Consider the following 23982-nt stretch of genomic DNA (forward strand, 5'->3'; position numbering starts at 1 on the left):
CCCCAACCCTAGAAGACTTCATTAAATTACCATAAACATTTGCAAACCATGTTAATGTATTTTTTAAAAGAATGGACTTACTGGAAGAATTTAAAAGCCTTCACTGAACATCCAGCTTCTGTGAAAAGATTCTTCAGGTCATCTACTGTAACAGAGGGGCTGTGAAAACATCATCACAGAGACAGTCAATTATCTTATCCCTAGTTTTCAAATGAAGCAAAGATTAACTCCTGACATCATCAGGTCTCTAGAATATCTCACATTACAAAGAGCATAAAGCCATGCAATGAAGACATGATTTGCAAGTGCCCTTAAAGATCTTTAAGGTTGGGTTTCTGTGATGGCTTAGTGGTGAAAAATCTGCCTGCAATGCAGAAGATGCAGGAGACTTGGGTTTGATCCCTGGGTTGGAAGATCCCCTGGAGGAGGAAAGAGCAACCCACTCCAGTATTCTTGCCTGGAAAATCCAATGGATAGAGAAGCCTAGTGGGTTTTCCATAGAGTTGCAAAAGAAAGGAAAAAATGTTCAAGATTGATGCATGCATGTCTTCAGACAATGGAATTTTGTCTCAATTCTTTTGCATAAGACATGGGCAGTATCTAAAGGACAAGAAAATCTTTCTATATTTACTCTTTCAATGGGATTATTACCCATACGTCTTTAGTACCTAACTAGTACTTCCAAGCCCCTTCCCTAGCTCTGATTTGTCTTCTATAGTCCACTTCTAGTCCAGTGTATGTTTAGTACTAACCCAGTACCTTTTCAATTACTTTCAGGATAATTATGAACATGTATATGTGCCAACCATGTTCTAAAAGAGCCCCCAACTACTCTTGCCTCCTAGTATTTATACCTTTTGAGTACCCCTCTCCCATACAGAATAAGGATGTCCTCTGTTAACCCTCAGGGTATTACAGAAATGACACATGACTTCTGAGGCTGAGAGACACTGTGATTTCCACCTTGCCCTTTCTTGAATGATTAACTTTGGAAGAAACCAGCTGCCTTTTCATGAGGACAGTCAAGTAGCCCTATGGACAGGTCCTTGTGGCAAGGAACTGACTGAGCATATGAGGGAGCCACTTTGGAAGTGGACTCTAGCCCCAGTACAGCCTTCAGATGCTGCTGTTTTGTGGGAGAATTAGCCAAAACCGAAGCCACTTCTGGATTCCTGACTCACAGTAACAGTTTGAGATAAAGAACATCTACTATTGTGCTAAGCTGTTAGGTTTTGGAGTGATCTGTTACATAGCCCTGGACAACTAATACGGTGGTCTACCACATGACAGTCCATTGACTAAAAGTAGACTCCTCCTCATTTCACAACTACCAGCAAGGATGGGCTTACACAACAACAACTGGCTCTGCTAGGACAGAGATCTGAATTCGCATCCTATTGGTCATTCACCTGGAATGTCACTCCTGAGTAAGTTACTTAATCTGAGCCTCTAACTTTCAGTGTTAAAATGAAACTAACAACCTTTACTCCAAAGGTTATTATGGATAAACTGCTACAGACAGAACACAGAATGGTGGTTACCAGAGACAGGGTGGAGAGAAACGGAGAGATATTGTCTAATGGGTACAGAGCTTCAATTTGAGATGATGACAAGGATTTCCAGATGGATACAAGTGATGGTTGCACACTACGAAAGTATATAATGTGAATGTACACTGAAACACACACTCAAAAATGGTTAAAATGGAAAAAAAAAAAAGGTTAAAATGGTTATGTATTTAACCACAATTTTAAAAAGAAGATTATTATGGAGATTAAATGAGGTAATGCATGTAAGACACCAGCACAGTGCCCAATACTTGGTAGATGGTTAAAAATATATTAACATACTTTCTCTCTCCTACCTATATGTCCAGTGTAGGCTGCAACCTGAGACCAGCTCCTGGACAAATGTCCTTAAGAAGGAGCCTGCTTTAGTCTTTAAATATGTTGCCTCTCCCCCTTATTCTGTAGTAATGAGGTGCTAAATTTCTAGATGCACATAACTGAGATTTTTTTTTTCTAAAGCTACTCCTCCTGTTGCCTGGAAGGCAGAAGGCTTGAGCCACTGACCGATTCAGATGCAAAGTTTCTCCATGTGCCCAACTGGAGACTAGTGAGGAGCCTGGGCATTCAACAGTATTTTGAATAATTATTTTCTGTTCCTATTCAACGGCCATTCTCATTTTCAGAAATGTCCCAGAACTGTACCCTTTTCCACTCCCTTTTAACTTTTTCCAAAGTTAAAAGTCTTTAACTTTTCACACACATGATCGCATACAACTATACCCCCAGCTTTTACCCTTTCTTTCCAAAGCTTATCCTCCTTCATGTTATATAAAACGGTCATCTTTTTTGGTCAAGGATTTCACAAATTAAAACTGGGATTTCCAGTTTTATATTTCTTAGGCTTTGATGATCATACAGTCTCTATTCTAACAATTCAGCTTTGTCGTACTGGCTCAAAAGCAGCCATAGCTAATACATAAATCAATAAATGTGGCTGTGTTCCCTGAAACTTTTTCATGGAAGGTGAAGTTTTATGTAATTTTCTCAAATCACAAAATATTCTTCTTTTGTTTTTCCCCAACCACTGAAAATGTAAAAACTGATCTTAGCTCATGGGCCTTACAGGTGGATTTGGTCCATGGGCTGTAGTCTGTCAATCCCTAAGCTAGATGATGACTAAAGAACAAGTCTGCTACAACACTGGTTACTACAGACTGGTTATAAGAAAATAATTTCTAGCTTTTTTAGATATGTATGTGGCTTGTAGGTTAAAAAACAGAGAATTCAGTTTTACCAAATTCTTGCATGCATGCTCAGTTGCCTCTGACTCTTTGTAACCCCATGGGTTGTAACCCCAAGACCACCAGGCTTCTCTGTCCATGGCATCTTCCAGGCAAGAATACTGGAGAAGGTTGCCATTTCCTACTCCAGGGGATCTTTCCAACCCAGGGGTTGAACTTGTGTCTCCTGCGTCTCCTGCACTGGCAGGCAGATTCTTTACCACCGAGCAACCCGGGAAGCTTACCAAATTCTTAAAAACATAAATTGTTTGATTTTGCTATGCTGGTTACTGAAGGGTCTTTACTTCTACAGAAGGATGAATAAGTATGTAGCAATGGAATATCTCTGCATAAATGTAATTTTGTCCTTCCATAACTGAAAGGTAACTAGTTGCTAATTCCCTGTTTGGAAAGAAAAATTTTAAACACTGCTACCTTTACTTCTGGAGTGTAAGTTTAGATAAACTTCTTAAGAGATGATGGCAAATAAATCATCTGACAAGAAATTATTGAATCTCTACTACTATATTAACAATATTTTGTTTTTATCTCCCCAAACCATATACCCTAGGTTATTAATCACTGAAATGAATAGTAACAAATTAAGATACATACGGGATGTTGGAAAGATGCAGAGTAGCTGATGGGGGGAAAATATTCTGGAAGTTTTTAGAGCCAGGTTTTTTAAAGCGATGCAAAGGACTATTGCTAAAATCCTTAGTCAGACCTTGGTCTTCTTGTCCCTCTCGAGGAAGCTGAACTGCTTGATGCTTGGACAGTGTAGCACGAAGCACCTTCCCATAAAGTCTCTGACCGCTCAGATGGTTCATTGCTGGTGCATAAGAAGAAAATAAGGAAACTCTGGGTATTAAGGTAGAGTCTCTGTAAAACTATCATAATTCTTTTTATTTAGTCATTTAAAATTATATTGTCAGTTTGAGGGTTTAAAAAGTTTTAAATTTAAAAACTCTTACATATGAAAATATATTAAATGAGTTTGTTTTACCATAATGAAAAGCAATACAACAAAAAATACCCATTTTCCTAGCAGAGTGCTAAAATGTTTCAGAATGCCTGAAATATAACGAGCTCAGGAAATGGCTACTGAATAAATTAATCTCAAGTAAAACTTTTTAAAATAAATATCTGACTAGTAATATTTCAACAGTCACTATAAAAATGAATGGTGAGATAGCAAAATGATACTTCCTTGCACTATCATTATGAACTTTTAAGCAACAGTTCTAGAAAACTTAGAAGGAAAACAAACAAGCAAACAAATAAAATGAAAGAAAACAAGTCCTGTTTATTAGTTTAAAGCTAATGGAAAAATCTAGAGTCAAAGCTCTAAACATCAATGATAAGTTCAAACAGATAAATGAACTTCAAAGAGTCATAAACATTTTTAAATCTTAAAATGTAAGCAGATCCAAATAATAATGCAGACACTGACATAAAGAGGAACTCTTTCTACTTAAGCCGTAAGTTTACTTCACAGGAAAATTCACATACAAAAGGAGCATATAATATGCACATATAATAATGACTATTATTAATCACTAGTACCTAGTTGAGCTTGATTTGCATCTGCCATCTGAACCAATGCGTTTTCTTTCTTATTAAACATTATCTTCACTCGATGTACATCACCATATACTCCTAATTAAAAAGACAAAACAGTTTTTGTGTTGACTGTGTAATGTTCAATTAATTTTAACAATATATTTAAAGAAAGCTTCTTTTCTCATGCTATATGCTTTCCCTGAGCAATTTCATACATACGCTTCCAAATTTGTATCTATATTCTAGATTTATTAATCCCTTGATGTGGATGTCCCATAAATACTTCAAGTTTAACATATTCCAAACTGACTCATCTCCCCTTTTCTGTCCCCTCCTATGTTCACTAACTCTCTTGATAAACAGTATCATCATGCATGTATTTGCTCTGGTCAGACACCTGGGAGTCATCTTTTGACCTACTCCTTTCCTTAAGTTCTTACATCCTATCAACTACCAGTACTCACTGATTCTATGGCCTAAATATCTCTCACATTTGTCCACTTCTCCCCATCCTCCCTACCACTGAAGCTATTATCACTATTTCACAACTGGACAATCACAATAGCCTCCCAAATTGATCTCATTACATCCAATTTTTCTATACTAGTGTTCCCCAAAGTGGGACCCACATCCCCAAAAGCAGGCAAAATGAATTCACTGGGGTGTGGGAGGATAATGAAAGTGAAAGTGAAAGGCGCTCAGTTGTGTCCAACTCTTTGTGACCCTATGGGCCATACAGTCCATGGAATTCTCCAGGCCAGAATACTGGAGTGGGTAGCCTATCCCTTCTCCAGTGGATCTTCCCAAACCAGGAATCAAACCAGGGTCTTCTGCATTGTAGGTGGATTCTTTATCAACTGAATTATCAGGGAAGCCCGAGAGGACAATAAGCTATTATTTATCCTGATTTGTTTATATAAACCAATATGAAAAACTACATTTTACTAATTTTCAACATATAGAAGAAATTATAGGTGGAAATTTTCTACAATGTGAAGGACATTTTCTCATTTTTTTCCATTTAGTGTGCTAAAATATATTGCAGTTCATGTGGAATAGGGTATCACCAATATCGTTAAAAATAAGATCCTTAAACAGTAGCACAATTACCATACTGTGTAACAGGATGGGAGAATGACTATGACAATTCTCAGGGCACACAAAGGAGAACTGGTTATCTTATGGGCAAGCCCCTATGAGCAACTAAACTGAGAGATGAACAGTAGCTAAAAATATATATGTAAGTATCCCAAATTTGCTATCCTTTTCAGAAATGACAAGTGACTGAAATATTGCTGCTCAGTCGCTCAGTAGTGTCCAACTCTTTGCACCCCCATGGACTGTAGCACGCTAGGCTTCCCTGTCCCTCTTGGCCAAAATAAACGCCCTTTAAAAAATAATATACAATTTGTATTTCAAGCTGAGGGTGATTTTTTTTCTAAATTAGTGAGAAAAAAACTATTTTTGGAAAGAAATGTGCTCTGGTTACTAAAGAGACATATGAAAATTTAGCATGAACACAGGATTTTGTTACTGATAATCACATAAATGTGTCGTGAATTAAAACTATTATAGAAACTATTATTAAAACTATTATAGAAACATGAGTATGAAGTATCTCTGTGGGGTGACAGAGATGTTCTCAAACTGAACTCTGGTGATGGCTGCACAGCTCTGTACATTGACTAAAAATCACTGAGTTGTATACCTAAGTTAGTGAATTGTATGGCTGTAAATTACATCTGAAAGATGCTGTTAAAAAAAAACCTATTATCCACTCAAAAAATTTGAAACAATTTCTCATTCTATTAAAAATTTTTCCAAATGAAGATTATTAGTGAGTTTTTAGCCCCATTATTCTAATGCAATAGATTTCAAGATCAACTAATTTAACAAGAGGAAACATGGAACTTTTTCTAAGTAAAATACATCAAAATTTAGTGGATTAGACTAAAAAATTAGTATCCTAATTAGTACAGCAACAATCCAACACTTTCATTCATATCACATTTTTATATTTTTCAATTAAAAGGTTTTCTTGGCCATGCCACGTGACTTGCGGGAGCTCAGTTACCCAACCAGAGACTAGACCCAGGACCCAGCAGTGAAGCACTGAGTCCTAACCACTGGACTGCCAGGGAATCTCCTTGTGTATCCTTATGAGGTATCTTTTTCAGTTACGACTACCATCAAGTATGAAAATAAAGTGAATTTAGAATCAGATTTTGGAATGCTGATTCCAAGTGGAAAAGGTTTTTGAAAATAACAAAGCATATTAAATCTTATTTCTCACTAAATGTTAACAAGATTTTTATTTAAAAAACTTTGAAATAAAAATCTTTAAAATATTAAACATTGCTTACTTCATAGTTCTTGTATTTCTGTTTGTAATGTAACACTATACATAAAGAGTACAGTAAAAGATTGATGAAATTTATGATTAATTAATCATATATAGAGTATATGTTACATTTTTTTTTTTAACTGAGTGAGGCATAGTATTAAAAAGTCTAGGGATTATTTTAAAATCTGAATCTCATTATGGATTCCCATTGTTCTTAGGTTAAAAACCAAGCTCCTTAGTATAGTTTACAAAGCTCTTAGTGGCCTTGTCTCTATTCGTCTGTCCAGCTTCAACATGTCTCACCCTTACCCTCTCCACTAAGTTTCCTTCATTTCCAGGTTCCGAGAGCTCTGTCTCTCGCTGCTAGTATCTGTGAAAGGACATTCACCCTCCCTTTCTGCCTGGCTAACACAACACTTCCTCATTTCTCACAAGTTAGCTTAACTATCATTTCTCTGTACATCATATTTGATTCCCTCAGCAAGGTTAGGTCTTCCAGCTGTATGTTCTTATTACAATCTCTATTTCCCTTTTTATAAAACTTTGTTCTATCTATAATCACTTAACAAATCTTCCTTGTTATTCCATCCTGTGTCAAACACACTAATTGACAGACAGCAGTAGTTAAGTATTACTGAATGATGCAAGGGGCTCAATTCACATCATAGCTAATAATAATAATAATAACAAAAAAAAAATAGTAAAGCAAAAGAAATTACTTACCAAATAGTATAAAAAGTCCATGTGGTGTTATTAGCTGTTTGAAAAGGAGAACACAAAATATAAGGGTCTCATTAACTAAAAATTTTTTAAAAGTTTACTTGTAAAAATGAGAGTTGACTGTGTTTCAAGCATTGCTTTTTTACATGCTTCTTATATGTACTAGTGATGAACTTTAATACAAATTCTTAAACATTTCCATTTGAATTCAACTCGAAGTCAGAAGCTACAATATTTCCTCCTGAAAGACTTTTTACATATGATACTTTCCAACTCACATCAGGATTAAGATTGGTGACAAGCAGAACAGAATTTCCTGGCATACCACCAGCCCCAGGAATGGCCATCCTTCCAGTGACAGCGGAGGAGGTGATTGCGAGGGGGCCGAGCGCTCCGGGACCTAGTCCAGCTGGGACCGACAGACCTTTACAAAACAGCAGAAGCATTTCACATTCTAGTTATCTGGAGGATTATAACACTTGATGCAACTTAAGAAAATAAATGAACGCAAAAGCAAAAATAGAGAAGAAAATGTTTCAAAGCTACCTTAAGGATAACAGAGGTCAATCCAGACTCTGGACATAGAGTTTCTCATTTGTTGACATTATCATACTTAATACTCTATTATTTATATAACACTTTGCAGACCAACCAAATTCACCAGTCTTAAAGCCATGAGGTTTTTTAAAAGGGTCTATAACTACCAGTACTCCTTCTATTTCTTGAAATAGATATATTCCAATACATTTCTCTAAAGCAGATATAATTTTCAAGTTGACTTCTACCATTATATCATATATATATGTGTGTGTGTTTACACATATATATTCTAAAAGTCCTTCAGCAGAAGTCACATATATGCAAGCTAGGTAGTAATGCATGTTCTAAAACTGGACTGTGGTAATAATGGCTGTACAACTCTGTAGATTTATTAAAAATCACTGAGTTGTATATCTAAAACAGATAAATTGTATACATATATTCTGCATGGGGGAAAAAAACACTTTGTAACCTTGTAAAACATTATTACCATCAACAACAAATTTATGGATTCAATATTATTTTGAAGCAAGAATTTTCAGAGCTCTCTATTCCCCTAGATACTGCAGAAACTACTGAAAGCCCTATAATACTGGAATATTGACACTACATACAATACCCAAAACACTACACTTCTTCACAAGGTCCAATTATTTGTATTCTCAGCTTAAAAACTGTCTAAGATAAAATTCCCAGTTAATGTAAAATGAGCCAATTCTTTAATGTATTGATTCTAAGTTCAAAATTCCTTATAATAGAATCTGGCCACTTTATCACAAATCATGTGTGTGCATATACCCCTCTATTACACCTGAAAAGCCTTATCAACTCAGGAGCCCTCTTCATGCATTTTTTTTCTCTTTCTTAACATTTACTACAGTGTTTTATAGATACAGCATGTCAAAAAAATACCCAAAATGAAGGAAACCATATATCGCCACCTCCACATGTGTAGCTCTTGGGAGCTTCAAACACATGAACACAATGTATAATGCCTTCATTTTAATGAGATAGATAAGATCACTCACTAAATTAAACATGTTAAAATGTCTTAAAACCACCAGAAACCTAAAACTTTAATAAACCTCAACCTTTCAAATCACTCTTTCTTTCTAGTTAACTTCATCCCCTCTCCTGAAGAGAAGAGTTACAATTCCCAGACTTAGAAAGGGAAAGTAGCTATGCTGCAGTTTAAAATAGTTATATTCACAGATCAGCTGGAAGCTATAAAGGTAATATGTAGACTAGACTTAACACTGCATCACTCTTCCAATCATCAACCTCAAGTGTTTTCTTTAAGCACAAAACCATAAAGTATTTTTTCTCCTTAAGTTATAATCAAATTCATTTTGCTTATTATTTGGAAGAGTCAGAGTCATTATCAAAGTATTAACTGATTGCTCTCTCTCTTATTTTCACTAGCTAAAAGAAAAAAATGTGTATATATTTTTTTTTCTGAAATAAAACAGCATGCATATCCTCTATAATAATCTTTCAAACCTACTAATTTTTTTAAAAAAGTACTTACAGATAAAATAGTAAATGTTTACTAATTCAAATGTTTGCTGTCTGCATGATAAATACTGAATGCCATTATAGGCAGTAAGGATAAGTAAGACAAGTCTATTTAACATGTAATTGAGCTGCTTATCAGCAAGCAGCTCATCTGTTTTATATAATAACCAAAGAGACAAACCTAAGGTTATTTAATATAGTCAACCTATAGTTAACTGTGCCAGTGGCAAGTACAGATGATGCAGAACAGATAACAGAACTTTAGTGCTGAGAAGGAAACTAGAATTATTCATAAACACAAGGAAGCTGTACAATCATCTACTGTCCATGAGCCACTTCCATGATTGACGTGTGTAATGCTTTTTTGGTAAATCCTTCAAACATGGTCATATCTTTCATTTTGATAATTTCCTAGAATATATAAATCATCATTAAGAAATCATTTCAACTTCAACTTTAAAACAGTCACCTGTAGCTTGAGGAAATCCAATAGCAGGGGCAAATCCAGCAGCCCCTGCATACGGCGAGGAAATGATTCCTGGTGCACCTGATGGGGAAGAGAAGCTGAAATAAATACACTACCTTCTATAAAGATGGCTATCAACACAATAAAATGGCCATATGAGGGTATATTGTTGACAAAGAGATTCTATTACGAGTGAAGATTTGTTCAATAGATGATCCTTGTTGTGTTGTAAAAGAGCCTCTGCCACTTCCAGAGGCTAATCCCTTTCAACTGGGTTCAAGGTTCAAGACTACAGCTAGAATGTTATTAATATTTCATTCTGAGTTATTAGTTTGCTACTTAGTTTTATTTGGTTTTGTTATTTAGGTTGATATTCTTGCCCTTATTTAGAGCACTGTTTCTATGTAAAAATCATCAAATATTCGCTAAACTATACTGTACCTATGGGGTACTGTGCTCACAAAAAGAAATACGAAATAAAAATCCTTGCCTTTGAGAGGCTTTACAAACTAAAATTATGAATTACAGAAGATTCACATGCTGAGGATCTAGAGGTTTAAACACAAATGTACTGCAAGTGGTCTAAGAAGAAGGGATTGCAAAGGATCTCTGGGACTGTTTGAAGGCTTCTCAGGAGGTAAAACTTGAGCTGGACATTAAGTGAAAAGCAGTGCTTAGCGTGTACCAGATGCCAAACAAAGGCTGATATTCCTTCTCCATTTAGAAGCCTGGCGACTGTGCACCATCAACAAATAGAGGAGTTAGCTCTAAATGGTGGAATCATTACTAGTAGGAAAACAGTTTGATTTAGGACAAGTTAAGGTCAAGGTGATAGTAAGACATTCAAATGGCAATGCCACAGTGGAAATGAGGGGGTAAACTCAGAATTTCTAACTACTACAAGATACAGATTTGTAAATCATCTATATAGAAATAAATGTAAAAGTCATATGAAGAAAAACTCCACTAAAAAGGGCACAAGACAAGAAATGAAGAAAGCTAAAAAGAGAACCTGGGAGTATTAGTACACTTAAGTGGAAGAGGAACATTCCAAGAAAAAGAGAGAGAGAGAGAACAGCCTCAGAAAACAACACAATGAATTATAGTCCCTCAGGATCAAGAGACGGAATTTCAGGGAGAGGGGTTCAATAAAAGTTAGGGAGAGTGAGAAACATAAATGGGAAGCAATAGTTTTAGAGCAATAGTAAGAAGCTAGAATGTAAGAGTCAAAGGCAGGCATTTGTTTTTTTTTTTAAAGTGATAGGGTGATATGCATATTTATAGGAAGTATGTAGGCTGTATTTTCCAGAGGAGTTAAAAGATCACATAAGTTTATTCTCTTCATTAAAGAGAATTATTTAACATAATTTGTTAAATATGTGCTATGATTCATTAAAATAATTCAAGAAAATATAGTCATAAAGAGACTTCAGGGACAGAGCTAGCAGAGAGAACTGACAATAAATGAAGACACAAAAATGAGAAATACAGAGTAACTGATGATATAAGAGAAATATCACTGAAAGCACACGAGGAGGCAAGCATCCCTCTGGTGCTAAGGAAGCACTGAATAACGCATCCAAGAATCTCTGCCCTTGCTAAACTTATATTCAAGTAGGCTGAAGATCATAGGTAAAGTGATTCATTTTCATAACAACTATTTTAAGGCATAGAGGAAGACTTACCCAAGACACTTCAATATGGATATGAGTTACTATGAAAATTTACACTGGGAAGATAAATGAAAGAAGAAATATGGTTGCCAAGTATTCACTTGACCCTTCCATCTAACTCTGGCTAGTTATGTGACTTGCAGTGTCTCCTGCAGAACATACATTTGTATGCAACGCCACTGCATTCAATCACATGATAGGAACACACAGACAGTCATGACACAGACTGCTATACAGAAGCCTTAGGAAGCATTATGGGTTTACACCAGCTCTCTGATTTCCTTCACCTTCTGCCACGAGAATGCCACGTCTCAAATGGAGTGACACCTTCAGCCTGGACCCTGGATCAAAAAGACATGTGAGGGAAGTTTGCAAAAATTGATTCACAGTTGTTTAGGTGTCAGTTATGTGAGAGGAATAAACGTTAATTACTATAAATCACTGAGATTTGTCAGAAAGGCAAGGGAGGTCCTTTTAAAACAAAACAACAAGTCTAATACAAGTGGTTATGGCGGGGGAGCAGTATGAGGCAGAAGATATGCAGTAGGTTTGAGAGAAATGAGGAAAATTTTTGATATTAACTCTCACTGAACATTAAATAGCAATAAATGAAAGAACTGGCAAACTGTTCCAGGGCCAAATTTTAAATAATTATTTCCAAGTACAAGAACATCTGTTAATATTTGACAAAAGAAACATTTGTAAAGTTTCCATAAATCTACATTCCTCAAGTAAGCAGGAGCAGAAATATTTTAGCAAATTAACCTGTTAGACATTGGTTTACACAAACTTTACAGGAAAAGGTTTAAGATTTGAATAGCTATATCACACATATTTTACATTTGGAAAACGTATTACCAATAGCAATTGAGGTAATACAAATAGATAACATTTTTATCTATGAAATCAGTTTATCAGTGTTTCAGTATTTCTCAGTGCTATTGTTTATAATAGCAAACCCTAAAGAAACAAGCTTAATGTCTAAATTGGAGAATTATTATATAAATTATGGGTCACTAGACAAAATATAGAGCCATTTGAAACATTACAAACAATATATATTATGGAAAAAAGGCACAATTATTATTTTTTTAAAATGTGGATATAGTAGCAGACTAAATAACAAAGACCAACCTTGTGGTAGATATGCCCAATGAACAGTAAAAAGATCCTTTTTAAAGAAAAACCTAACAGCTAACAAGATGATTAACAGTAACCCGGCTAAAAACCTAACTCTATCGAACAGCTTTGGTTTCATCATCCTCACGCGTAATGGACAAGATGCAAATCCCAAGGTTAGCCCAAGAGGAAGGAAGTCAACAGGAGACCTCCATGACATTCATCCAACAGTATAAACCTAAAATAACCCGTCCCATTGCCTACTCCTCCTCCCTTCAGAAGACTACAAGGAAAGCTGACTTTGTGTCTAACAGAGAGGAGACAAAACCGTTCCTGAAAAGGTCTAACCAAAAGTAAGTTCTCATGTGAATTTGCAGCCTAAATTCACATTTCTTTGGACTTCAAGGGAAAATTAACAAAATTATGGATTTAGATTGAAATGGTCCCAGACACAGATCCTTTGATGTTGCAAACAAGTAAATTCTTTCTGGAGGAACATACCACCTTGAGGCTAAGCTTCAAAGAAGTCCCAAGTTATTTCCCAAGTAAGTGAATAACTCAAAAAGAAGAAAGCAGAAAAAGAAATGTCTAATTGCAGAAAAATAACTGCAAAGACTTCAGACATTGGAATTATCAGATGAGGATTCTAGATAGTATGTTTGGAAAAATAAAAGCTATGCTGAAAAGTATCTATAAGGCAGATGATACTTAAAAAAAGAATAAAATTTCTAGAAATAAAAAGCACAATTACTGAAATTTAAAGTTATCAGACAAGTTTAACAACAGATTACACAAAGGTGAAGAGACCATTAATAAAATGAAAGGCCCTAAGGAATTATTCAGGATGCAGCTCAGAGAGATAAAGGAAAAAACAGGACAGAAAGTTTGAGATACTCAGAACAGAGAAAGAGAATTTAACAGGTCTAGTCAAACTTCCAGAAACTAAGAAAAGAAACAGTGTGAAGATGGCATATGTGAAAAGATCATTTCTAGGACCAGTAAAAGACAACAATCCACCAAATCAAGATGCTTCTAAAGGGTATGTTATAATATAGTAATTTTAATATCCATTTTGCTGATGACTAGGGATGCTGAGCATCTTTTCATGTGCTTACTGCCACTCATATACCATCTTTTGTAAAATATTTTTTCAAATCTTTTGCCCATTTTTAATGATTTGTTTTCTTATTATTGAGCTGTGAATTCCTTGTATACCTTGATATAACTAATTTGTTTTCTTCAAGTCTATAAGCTTGCCTTTTGGTTTTCTTGATGGTATCTTTCAAGCCACTGAACTTTTAAAATGTTGATGTATATACAATACATAAAATTATTTCCTTTTATGGTTTGTGATTTTTGTGGTTTATCTAAGAAATGTTTGCATATCCCAAGGTTGCAAAGATTTTCTTCTAGTGTTTTTTAATATAAGATTTTTTAATTTATTTATTGGTTTTGTTTTGGCCATGTCACACTGCATAGCACTTGGGATTCCAATTCCCTGACCAGGGATTAAACTTGTGCCCCCTGCAGTGGAAGCACACCAGTTTTAGCTGCTAGACCGCCTGGGAAGTCCCCCTTCCTAGGTTTTTTTTTTCCTAGGTTTTATTCTAGGAGTTTTTTAGGTTTAAGTTTTAAAGACAGGTCTAAGATCCATTTCAAGTCAATCTGTCAGTATGGTGTGACATACTAATCAAAATTTATTTTTTCCAATATGGATACCCACCTGTCCAAAAACTACTTGTTGGAAGATTTTCCTTTATTGAATTTTTACACTAGCAATTTTGCTAAAAATCAACTCATCCTATACATGTGGGTCAATTTTAGACTCTATATGCTTCTCTACTGGTTTATATATTATCTTTTCAACACTGTCACAGTGGTTTGATTACTGCACTTTATGTTAAGTCTTGCATTTACTTCACTATTCTAGATTCTTTTCCATTTCTACATAAGTTTTAGAAGTTCAATGCATCTTACTAAAGTAAGAGAGAAAAATTAGAATATTTAGAGAAAGAAGAGTTAATCAAAGTTGCTGAATATGAAGTCAAGAAACAACAACACTGCATTTGTGTATTAGCAACACTTTGAAAACCTAATGATGGCTAAAATTTACATTGCATCATTCTAAGCTCTTACATACATTAGCATATATAATATTCATCACAACTCTTACCAGTTAAGTATTATTATTATGCTCATCTCACATATAAAAAGACAAAAGTACAGAGCAGTTAAGCAATTTGCCCAAAATTACACAGATCAAAAAGACTGGTTGAGAATTAGAATCTAAAAAGTACAGCTCTTAGGAATAATTCTAACAAAACATATGTAAACATACTTTTATTTGGAAAAGTCGTCAAACTTTACTCAAAGACATTAAAGAATATACAAATTAAAAAAAAAAAGAATACACAAATGGAGAGATGCACAATGTTCAAAATCTGGAAGACTCTATTGTACAGATGTCAATTGCCTTCTAAGTGATTTATAAAGTCAATATAATCTAATTAAAATCCTGACAGTGCTTCCCCCCCCCCCCCTTTGAGGACTTGAAAAGCTCATCCTAAAATTCCTAAGTGTAAATGGTCAAGAACTGCCAAGATACTCTTGAAGAATAAGAGACTTAACTCTGTCAGATACTCAGACTTGTGGTAATGACAAAAAGAATAAATAGACCATTGGAGCAATGCCCAGAAAACTACTTATGCAAATATTAACCTCTAGTTAATGGTATGTGTTAACAATTCTGAAACGTTTTGTGTATTATAGGATTGAGCAAATGGGTAAATATGTTGAGGCTAACAGAAAACTATATTTCTCATCTTAAAGAAAAGGAATCACAATATGAAAAAAAGGGTGCTCAATTAGAAATTGGAAGTATCAGTTAAAATCTGGTTTTTTAAAAAGACACACAGAGAGAAATATATTTATGAAGTATACATACACATCCACTTAAAGTTTCTAGAAGCAATGATACCCTATTATCAATAAGCATATATAATGCCTTAATACTGATTTCCAAATACTATTTTCCACTAAAAGGAACCAGGGCTCATTGGAGAAATGGCTGACTGCAGTGCTAAGGCAGGGAAAGTAAAGAAGATTGATTTGACATATCTTCTGCCAGAAAGTAGTGAAGTGTGCATACAATGATGAGGACATGTCAAAAGGCCACAGAAACTTGTATGAAAGGGCTCCCACTGGCCAAATCTGGGACAGTTTGAATATAAAATGAAAAACAATAATGTGAAATCACTGCCCATAGAATAAGAATTTACAAGTCCATATTAATGTGAAAAAATAAATAGAATGAATAGTAATTAAGTTATACAGAGCTAATGCACAGTATAATGAATATAGACAATAATAGTAAAACTATGTAATGGGGTAAGTATCACTTATATCATGAATCATATTACACTATGTAAACATAAAGTACAACACTATAAACCTTAAACTCACATAAATGTAATAAAAATGAATGAATGAATGGAGTGGTAAAAAAAAAAGTCCTTTATAATAAAATTCCAGCTACTGAATCAGGAGGAAAGTTGAAATTAGCACATCACCAACACAGCAACAACCAGCACAGTGACAGCTATTTTAGGCAGCGGATATTAAAGCTAAAGCGTGAAGGACTTCCCTGGCAGTCCACTGGTTAAGACTTCGTCTTCCAATGCAAGCGATTCAAGTTCAGGTCCTGATTGGGGAGCTAAGAACCCACATGTCTCATGTCCAAAACTCCAAAGCATAAAACAGAAGCAATACTGTAACAATCAATATGAACTTTAAAAATCGATCACATCAAATAAAAATCTTTAAAAAAAAAAACAACGAAAGGGTGAAAAGTTTTAAGAAATAGGCTGTTTATATATAGTCTCAACTATTATCCCTACAAAAATGTGTTTTTAATTACAAAGAGAAAAACAATAAGAAAACTGGAAGAAACCACCTTAAGTAATCAAAGTTAACATCACCAGGAATAGGATAAACTGGCAGCATTCATGATGTAACGAAATGAGAAAGACACAACATTATTTCAGCCAAAAACCCAGACACGCACATTGGGATACATTCTATTAAATACTCAACCCTGAACTCTTCAAAAATTTAAAGGTCATAAAAGACAAAGAATGAGGAAATGTTCCAAATTAAAGGCCTCCACGAGACATGACAAATAAATTAGCCTGATACTGGTTTGGATCCCTACTAGAAAAACATTTTCTTATAAAGAACATTATTTTTACAACTGGCAACATTTTTAAAAGGTCTATGGATTAGATAATGGTATTGTATGAACGTTAATTCTCTGATTTTGATGTTTACGTTAAGAATGTCCTTGTTCTTGGAAAATATACAATGAGTATTTAGAAGGGACATCATGCCTGCAACTTATTTTCCAATGACTCAGAGGAAGAAAAAAATACCACACACATACACACAAAGAGAGACGATAAAGTAAATGTCATGTGATGTTAATAGTCAGAGAATCTAAAGGATATAGGGGATTCTTTCAACTATTCCTGCAACTTGAAGTACTGCAATAAAAAGTTACTAAAATACTATAAACTTTAGAATATTCTAAGTGTTTATATTTATAATATCAAAGTAATAAAGGATTTTTTAAACATGGCACAAAAACACAAACATAAAGGATATGGCAAATAAATTTGGCCATATAAAAATACCATGAAGAGAATGAACTAATAAGCCAAAACTGATAGAAACTATTTGCAACATGTAAAACCAACAAAAAGACTAGTGTCTAGAATATTAAAGAATTCCTACAAATAAACAAGAAATGACAAGAAACTAAATACAAAAACAGGCAAAAGAATTAACAGAAAATTCATAAAGAATGGCCAACAAACATAAGTTCAACCTCATTGATAATTAGGAAAATTTCAAAGCAGCACTGTTCATAATAGCCTCAAACTAAAATAACCCAAATGTCTATCAATAGTAGCATAGATAAACCAACTATAATATTATTCATACAGTGGAAATCTATACACTTGACAGTGTTGAAAATGGATATGCAAGAGCCACATATGTGAACATAGATGAATCAAAAAGAAAAACAGTGTGATTCTGTTTAAATAAACTTCTAAGTATAGGAGAAAAATTTTTAGCACTTAGGGCTGCATAATTAGTAAAAAACCAAGACCAAACCACAGGAGAAAAGCAAAAAAGCAAAAGCAGGACTACCATCAAAAATTTGAGACTACAGTTATATTGGAGCAGGGAGAATGGGAACACAATAAATGAGAGGGGTACAAATGGTGCTTCTGCAGTGTGTGTATACATTTTATTTCTTAATCCGGGTAGTATGGATATTTAACACTGTATTCAGGGGCTTCCTTGGTGGCTCAGTGGTAAAGAATCTGCCTGTCAATGCAGGAGGATCTTTGATATAGGAAGGTCCCACATGTCACGGAGCAACTAAGCCCATGGGACACAACTATGGAGTCTGTGCTCTGGAGCCCAAGAGTCACAACTACTGAAGCCCATACGCCCCAGAGCTCATGCTCGGGAACAAGAGAGTAGACCCTGGCTTGCTGCAATTAGAGAAAAACCCACACAGCAGTGAAGACCCAGCATAGCCATAACTAACTAACTAAATGAAATTAGTAGAATAATGTTAAACATTACATGAAAAATTTTTAAATTATTAAAAAAAACTATATTCACATATTTTTACAAGCTTTATCTCTAAAACAGGTCAGGAAGACCCCAGAATGCTTACAACTTAGCTCTAAGAACCTGAAAGGGTAATCTTTAAAAGGAAGAACAGCTAATGAAGTAAGGAACAGAGTCCTGGAAGTGTAGCATTTTCGAAGCCAAGAGAAAAAAAAGAAGGGAATAGTGAACCATGTCAAATATTTGTGAGAGGCAGAGTAAACTTTCATACAACACCCAAAGGTATTGTTCTCTGTTTGATAAATTACTTTTCTTAGAATGTACATACTATTTGCAATGACAAAGGACTTATTAACAAAATAAGAAAGGATAGCAACATTTTGATAATTTATATTCAGAAACCAAAATTCTTAATCATATTTTTTAGATGTCCTCCTCCCACAATGCAGAACATTAATTACACCAAAGCAGTATGTATTCAATTACTGGAATATGTGCAGTTCTGCACTTGATAGCCAAGCTTTGGCAAACTTGAATGACAGCCCCAGTTTCTATCACTTGTTATTAAAATGCTAATTACAAAGACCTTTGGCTCTGCCAAGTTGTATATATGAGTAGAGGCTGATAACAAATACAGCACCCTTCAGTATCTACAAGGGATTTGTTCCAGGACACTCCCAGCCCCTAATCCTGTAGATACCATCAAAATCCAAGGATGCTCAAGTCCCTTTATAAAATGGCACAGTATGTGCATATAATCTCTGCACATCCTCCTGTATATCTGAAATAATCTCTAAATTGCTTATAATACCTAATATGTTGTATATGCTATGTAAATAGTTGTAAAGACAATGTAATGCTATGTAAATAGTTGCTGGTACAAGGCAAATTCAAGTTTTGCTTTTGGGAACTTTATGAAACTTTTTTTTTTCTCCAAGTATTTTTGATCTGTGGTTAGTTGAATCCACAGATGCCAAACCTGTAGATATGGAAGGTCAAATGTATAAAACACAAAAACTTGGTCAGACTAAAACAGAAACTTTAACAATTCAGGGACATGAACTGAACAACCCACTTGACTTTGTTCAGTTATAAATAATAAAAAGCTTTTATTTTAAATTTACTGTTTTCTAGAAAATTTGGACAACTATTTGGCTAAGGATTCTTTTTTCTCACCTGTAAAATGAAGATAAACTAAATACCACTTAAAGTCTCAATTAATATTTTATGGTGTCATCTGGGAAAGAAAAATCAACCATGAAGGGTAATAAAATTTAATACCTTATCTAAATAATAAACCACATCTGAGTGCTGCAAAGCCAAAAAGTACATTAACCTAGTGATATATTCAACTAGGCTATTCACTATGTTTCCTTTTACATAAAGGTTTACTTCAAAAGTTTAGATTACTGAGACCTGATCTTAAATAAAAGAAGAAAGTTCTTCAAAGCAACACTGGCATGAGTAATGCAGAAGATTTTATTTTTACTAGTGCAAAAATGCAATTTCACACAAACTTAGGGTAATGATGAAAAGTTCTGATAAAAAAACAAAAATCCTCTTCCTTGAATAAAGAAAGAACATACTACCAATTTAGGCCCTTGTTTCAAAATATCACTACTTTAAAAAGAAGAAGTATTTCTCTCAAGAGCACTTATGTCAATATTTTGCTGGCTATAAATCAACTTGTTTAAATCAATGGTAATATATAAGACTATTAATTTCAGACAAATGGTTGTATGGTTTATAAAGAATGAGCAATATTCTTTAATTAATGTTAGAAAATAAATTCAATTTTAGGTATCCACTTGTTTTTGACAACTAATAGAATGTACTGATATTAAGATTCAGTTAATGAACACATTTTTGTTCCACAAGTCTCCCTTTTCTTTAGAAATCCTGAGAGAATCCAAGAAGAAATCAGCTGACATATATGGATTAACAAATTAAACTATTAACTTCAGAAAGCTTGTTCTATGACCCAAAACAGAACTACTCACCAAAAGCAGCAGCCATAGGGGGTTCAAGGGATGGCTGGCCATCACCAGTGGGAAGGTCTAAGCGAGTGAAGTCTCTGCTTTTGTCATTATTATATTTCACATTAAGGCTGGTGAGCTTGGAGAAGTCAATACGCAGAGTGCAGCATGCATTATAGATATTCTGGCCATCCAGAGCCTAAAGCATGTAAGAAAGGGACTGATGTTTTGCAAGACAACAATAAATCAAGTAGCCTCTACTTTTGACAAAAAGTGGCAATCAGGCATAAAGCAGAGAGAACTAAACTAAAAGCCAAAGAACTGTATTTTCTTTTACCTTTATCACTAACTATGTGAGCCTAAGAGAGAAAATGAAAACTCTATTTCTCAGGTTTTTCTTCTGTAAAGTGATAATCTCTATTTTATCTATGGTAAGATCAAATGGAAGAGGATAAATGTATAAACTTGAAAAACTATAATACATTATTGTACACTGTACTAATTATTATTATGATTGTTTTAAAATGTTTAAATGTATTTAAATTTTACATTTCATCTTAATTCATATTAGTGTAGTTTATATAGGTTAAGATGATATAGTCTTTGTAAATGGTACTTGTCAGAACCACAATATGTGAAACAGTATCAACCACTTTTTTTTTGTTGTTGTTGTAAATTTATTTCCTTTGAGTAACAAGCTTGAGGGAAGTTTTAAGTCAGAGCAGATACAAGACCAAAAATTAGCAATCTCTTCTTTCATAATGATAAAGATCTTCCAGAGGGATATTAACAGCTACTTATGACTTCCACAAACACTTGAATTTACAAAAAATAGATACCAGAAACTAAAACACAAAAAATAAAACAAAAAAACAAATATACTAAAAAATGCTTACTTATCATAATAGTTACTAATGAGTATGCCATCATAAAGGTACAGAACAATACATGCAGGTAGAGGACACAGCAAATATCAATGCTATTCCTAGTCAAGAGCTAGATACTATGTGAAACACAAAGTGCTGTCAACCTTAGTCTCTCTCTTCCGAAAAAAATTAGAAATGATTCAGATACTGATACAAGATAGAATTAGAGTTAGGGACAGATCTCAATAGGAGATGGATCAAACATAACCAAACTGAATGTGAAGTTTTATACCTTGTCAAAAGTCAAGCACTTGTGTGCTAAAAAGAAGACAATATGAATTGAAAGCAGCATATTTTCTAAGATTTAATGTCTATCAATTTGGAGCTCAATGAGATTCAACAGTGAATATGGTTGCAAAAATATAGAAATCAATCAATCTTTGGCTCGCTTAACAGAAGTAAATGAGGGCACTAGGGCAAAGATAATTCTATTCTATTAGTTAGATTATATCAGGAGTACTTTGCTCAACTCTAGACTTCAAATATGACAAACAGAAATGAGTCCCAGAAATATAAGAAATGAAAGTGATTTGAAGCCATTGCATATGAAGAGAGAAGTAGCTTTTAGACTATAAAAAGAGCATATGTAACAGTATGTTTAAAAATGGTAAATTAGTTTATTTTATTACAATTTTTAAAAAAACATAGTAAACTACAGCAAAGGAGAAGACATGATGACTTTCTTTGGTATCACTGAAGTGACTATAATAACAATTGGAAAACGAAATAAAGATCATAATTACCATTTTGGCATAATGTGCATTCAATGGGTCAGCATACTGAAGCAAGGCTTGAAACTGATTATTCTTTGTAAAGGTGATAATCTTTAAGACTGTGCCAAATTTAGAAAATATCTGGAAAAAAGTTCACATTAGGTTAAATTTAAGGGAAAAACTTAGCTAACTTATCTTTATAAATATAACTTAATTCATAAATCTCAGTTTTAAATGAAAATAATCTCCTTTATTAAAACTACTGGTACCAAAATTACTTAAATCAAGCCTAAGATGTTCATGTTCTAACACCCATACATGGCTGAAAACAGTGCCTGACATACAACAGGAGCTAAATATTTAACCTATTTTATAACTTGTCATAATTGGCACAGTACTGAAACAGAAGGTTACAACAGGAATTAATTAATGCTATGAGATAATGGTGTTGCAAAGCATATACCTGGAAATGGAAGTCACACAGATCAACTATTTCAGCCTGAGAATCAGCATCTACTTCCTGAAATTTTTATAGAAAGGAAAACTACAAAATATTCAACAAAACGTCCAATGCTCTATTAATTCATCAAATAGTCATAGACAATCATTGTAAACTCTGAAAAGTCAGGAGTGAACAAAATAGAAACAAGAATCTCAGCACTGGTTCACCAATTTTAAACAACAGTATCATACTAATGCAAGATCTTGACAATAGGGGGAACAGTATGTCTGTGGGGGTAAGGAGGTATATGTATTCTGCTCAAAGTGTTTTGTGAACTAAAAATGCTCTAAAGAATTCTAATAAGAAAACAAAATGTGAAACGGGAGAAAAACTAGAAAAGGCAGAAAGAGAATGGGGGAGGAAACCACAAACAAGCACAGTAAGTAGGAAACAGTTATCAACTTGGCAGATACATGTCCAGATATATCTTAGCAGATATATAAAAAAGTCACTTTAAACGCCAATGTTCTAAACATGCTAATTAAAAAACATAACTGTTAGAGTGGGCTTTAAGTACACACCAAGACCCAACTCTAGGTTATTCGAGAGAAATCCACTTTAAAAATAAAGACTTAAGCTAAAGAGAGAGAAAGATACACTATGCTAACACTAATTTTTAAGAAAAGCTGGCAGAGCTATATTCATTTCCTACAAAGCTGACCTCTGAAGAAAAATTATCAGGGATAAAGAGGGATGCCATATAAGATAATGGGAGTCATTTATCCAAGACTACAGAACAATCTTTAAAATATATGTGCGTAACAAAAAAGAACCAAAATACTAAAGAAAAAAAGCTGCTAGAACTACAAAAACACTATTGTTGTTGGAGACTTTAATAATATCCCTCCAATACAGACTTATGAATAATTCTGCTTTGAGACTGTGAACAAACGTATGAATACCAAAGGGGACAGGGGTTGGATCTAATTGACATTTTATAGAATAATATATCCAATAACAGCAGAATATGCATGAACACCAAGATAGACATATTCTGAGCCATAAAGCACACTTAAACAAATTTAAAGTAATAAAAATCATACAATGTATATTCTCAATTATAGATTTAAACAAGAAACCAGTAACAGGAAAAAACACCTAGAAAATCAGAAGGAAGGAAGGAAGGAAGGAAGAAGTCTCTGCTCTTGTGAGGAAAGACAAGACAATAAATAAGCAAATAAATAACAACACTTGGTCATACAAAAGTATTTTGTTTTAAAGATAAAAGGAAAAGGGATGAGCGTGATGCAAGTTGGGAAGGTGCAAGGGTACTCAAGGAAGGCCTCTCTGAAGAGCCTTTGGAGAAGAGGAATGAACAGTGAGGGGAAGGTTTCCTGACAGACCCCTGGTTATCAATGCTCTTACAACACTTGTTCTACTTCCCCAGCACAGAAGTTCATGGCCAGAAGTTCCTACAACGCATTATGCTTTCCTCTGACGTCTCATTTTACATCTGGATTTTAATAAGCCAGAAACGTGTCCTGCTTCTTAAATCTA

General features: G+C 34.2%; 1 protein-coding gene across 7 annotated transcripts in view; it reads right to left on the reverse strand.

Moving 5' to 3' along the window:
• The window catches only part of PTBP3 (polypyrimidine tract binding protein 3), a 91827-nt gene that overhangs the window by 5440 nt on the left and 62405 nt on the right, over positions 1-23982 (reverse strand). For all 7 annotated transcript variants that reach the window (XM_043453926.1, XM_043453925.1, XM_043453928.1 and 4 more), the window contains 8 exons: positions 22014-22124; positions 20369-20543; positions 9940-10017; positions 7694-7839; positions 7419-7452; positions 4355-4447; positions 3404-3620; positions 82-159 (listed from right to left, as the gene is read on the reverse strand). In XM_043453926.1, coding sequence (XP_043309861.1) covers positions 82-159; positions 3404-3620; positions 4355-4447; positions 7419-7452; positions 7694-7839; positions 9940-10017; positions 20369-20543; positions 22014-22124 — 932 coding nt within the window. The remainder of the gene's footprint in view (positions 1-81; positions 160-3403; positions 3621-4354; positions 4448-7418; positions 7453-7693; positions 7840-9939; positions 10018-20368; positions 20544-22013; positions 22125-23982) is intronic.

This window comes from Cervus canadensis, chromosome 30 (assembly GCF_019320065.1).
Source record: "Cervus canadensis isolate Bull #8, Minnesota chromosome 30, ASM1932006v1, whole genome shotgun sequence".
In the NCBI taxonomy this organism is placed as follows: Eukaryota; Metazoa; Chordata; class Mammalia; order Artiodactyla; family Cervidae; genus Cervus; species Cervus canadensis.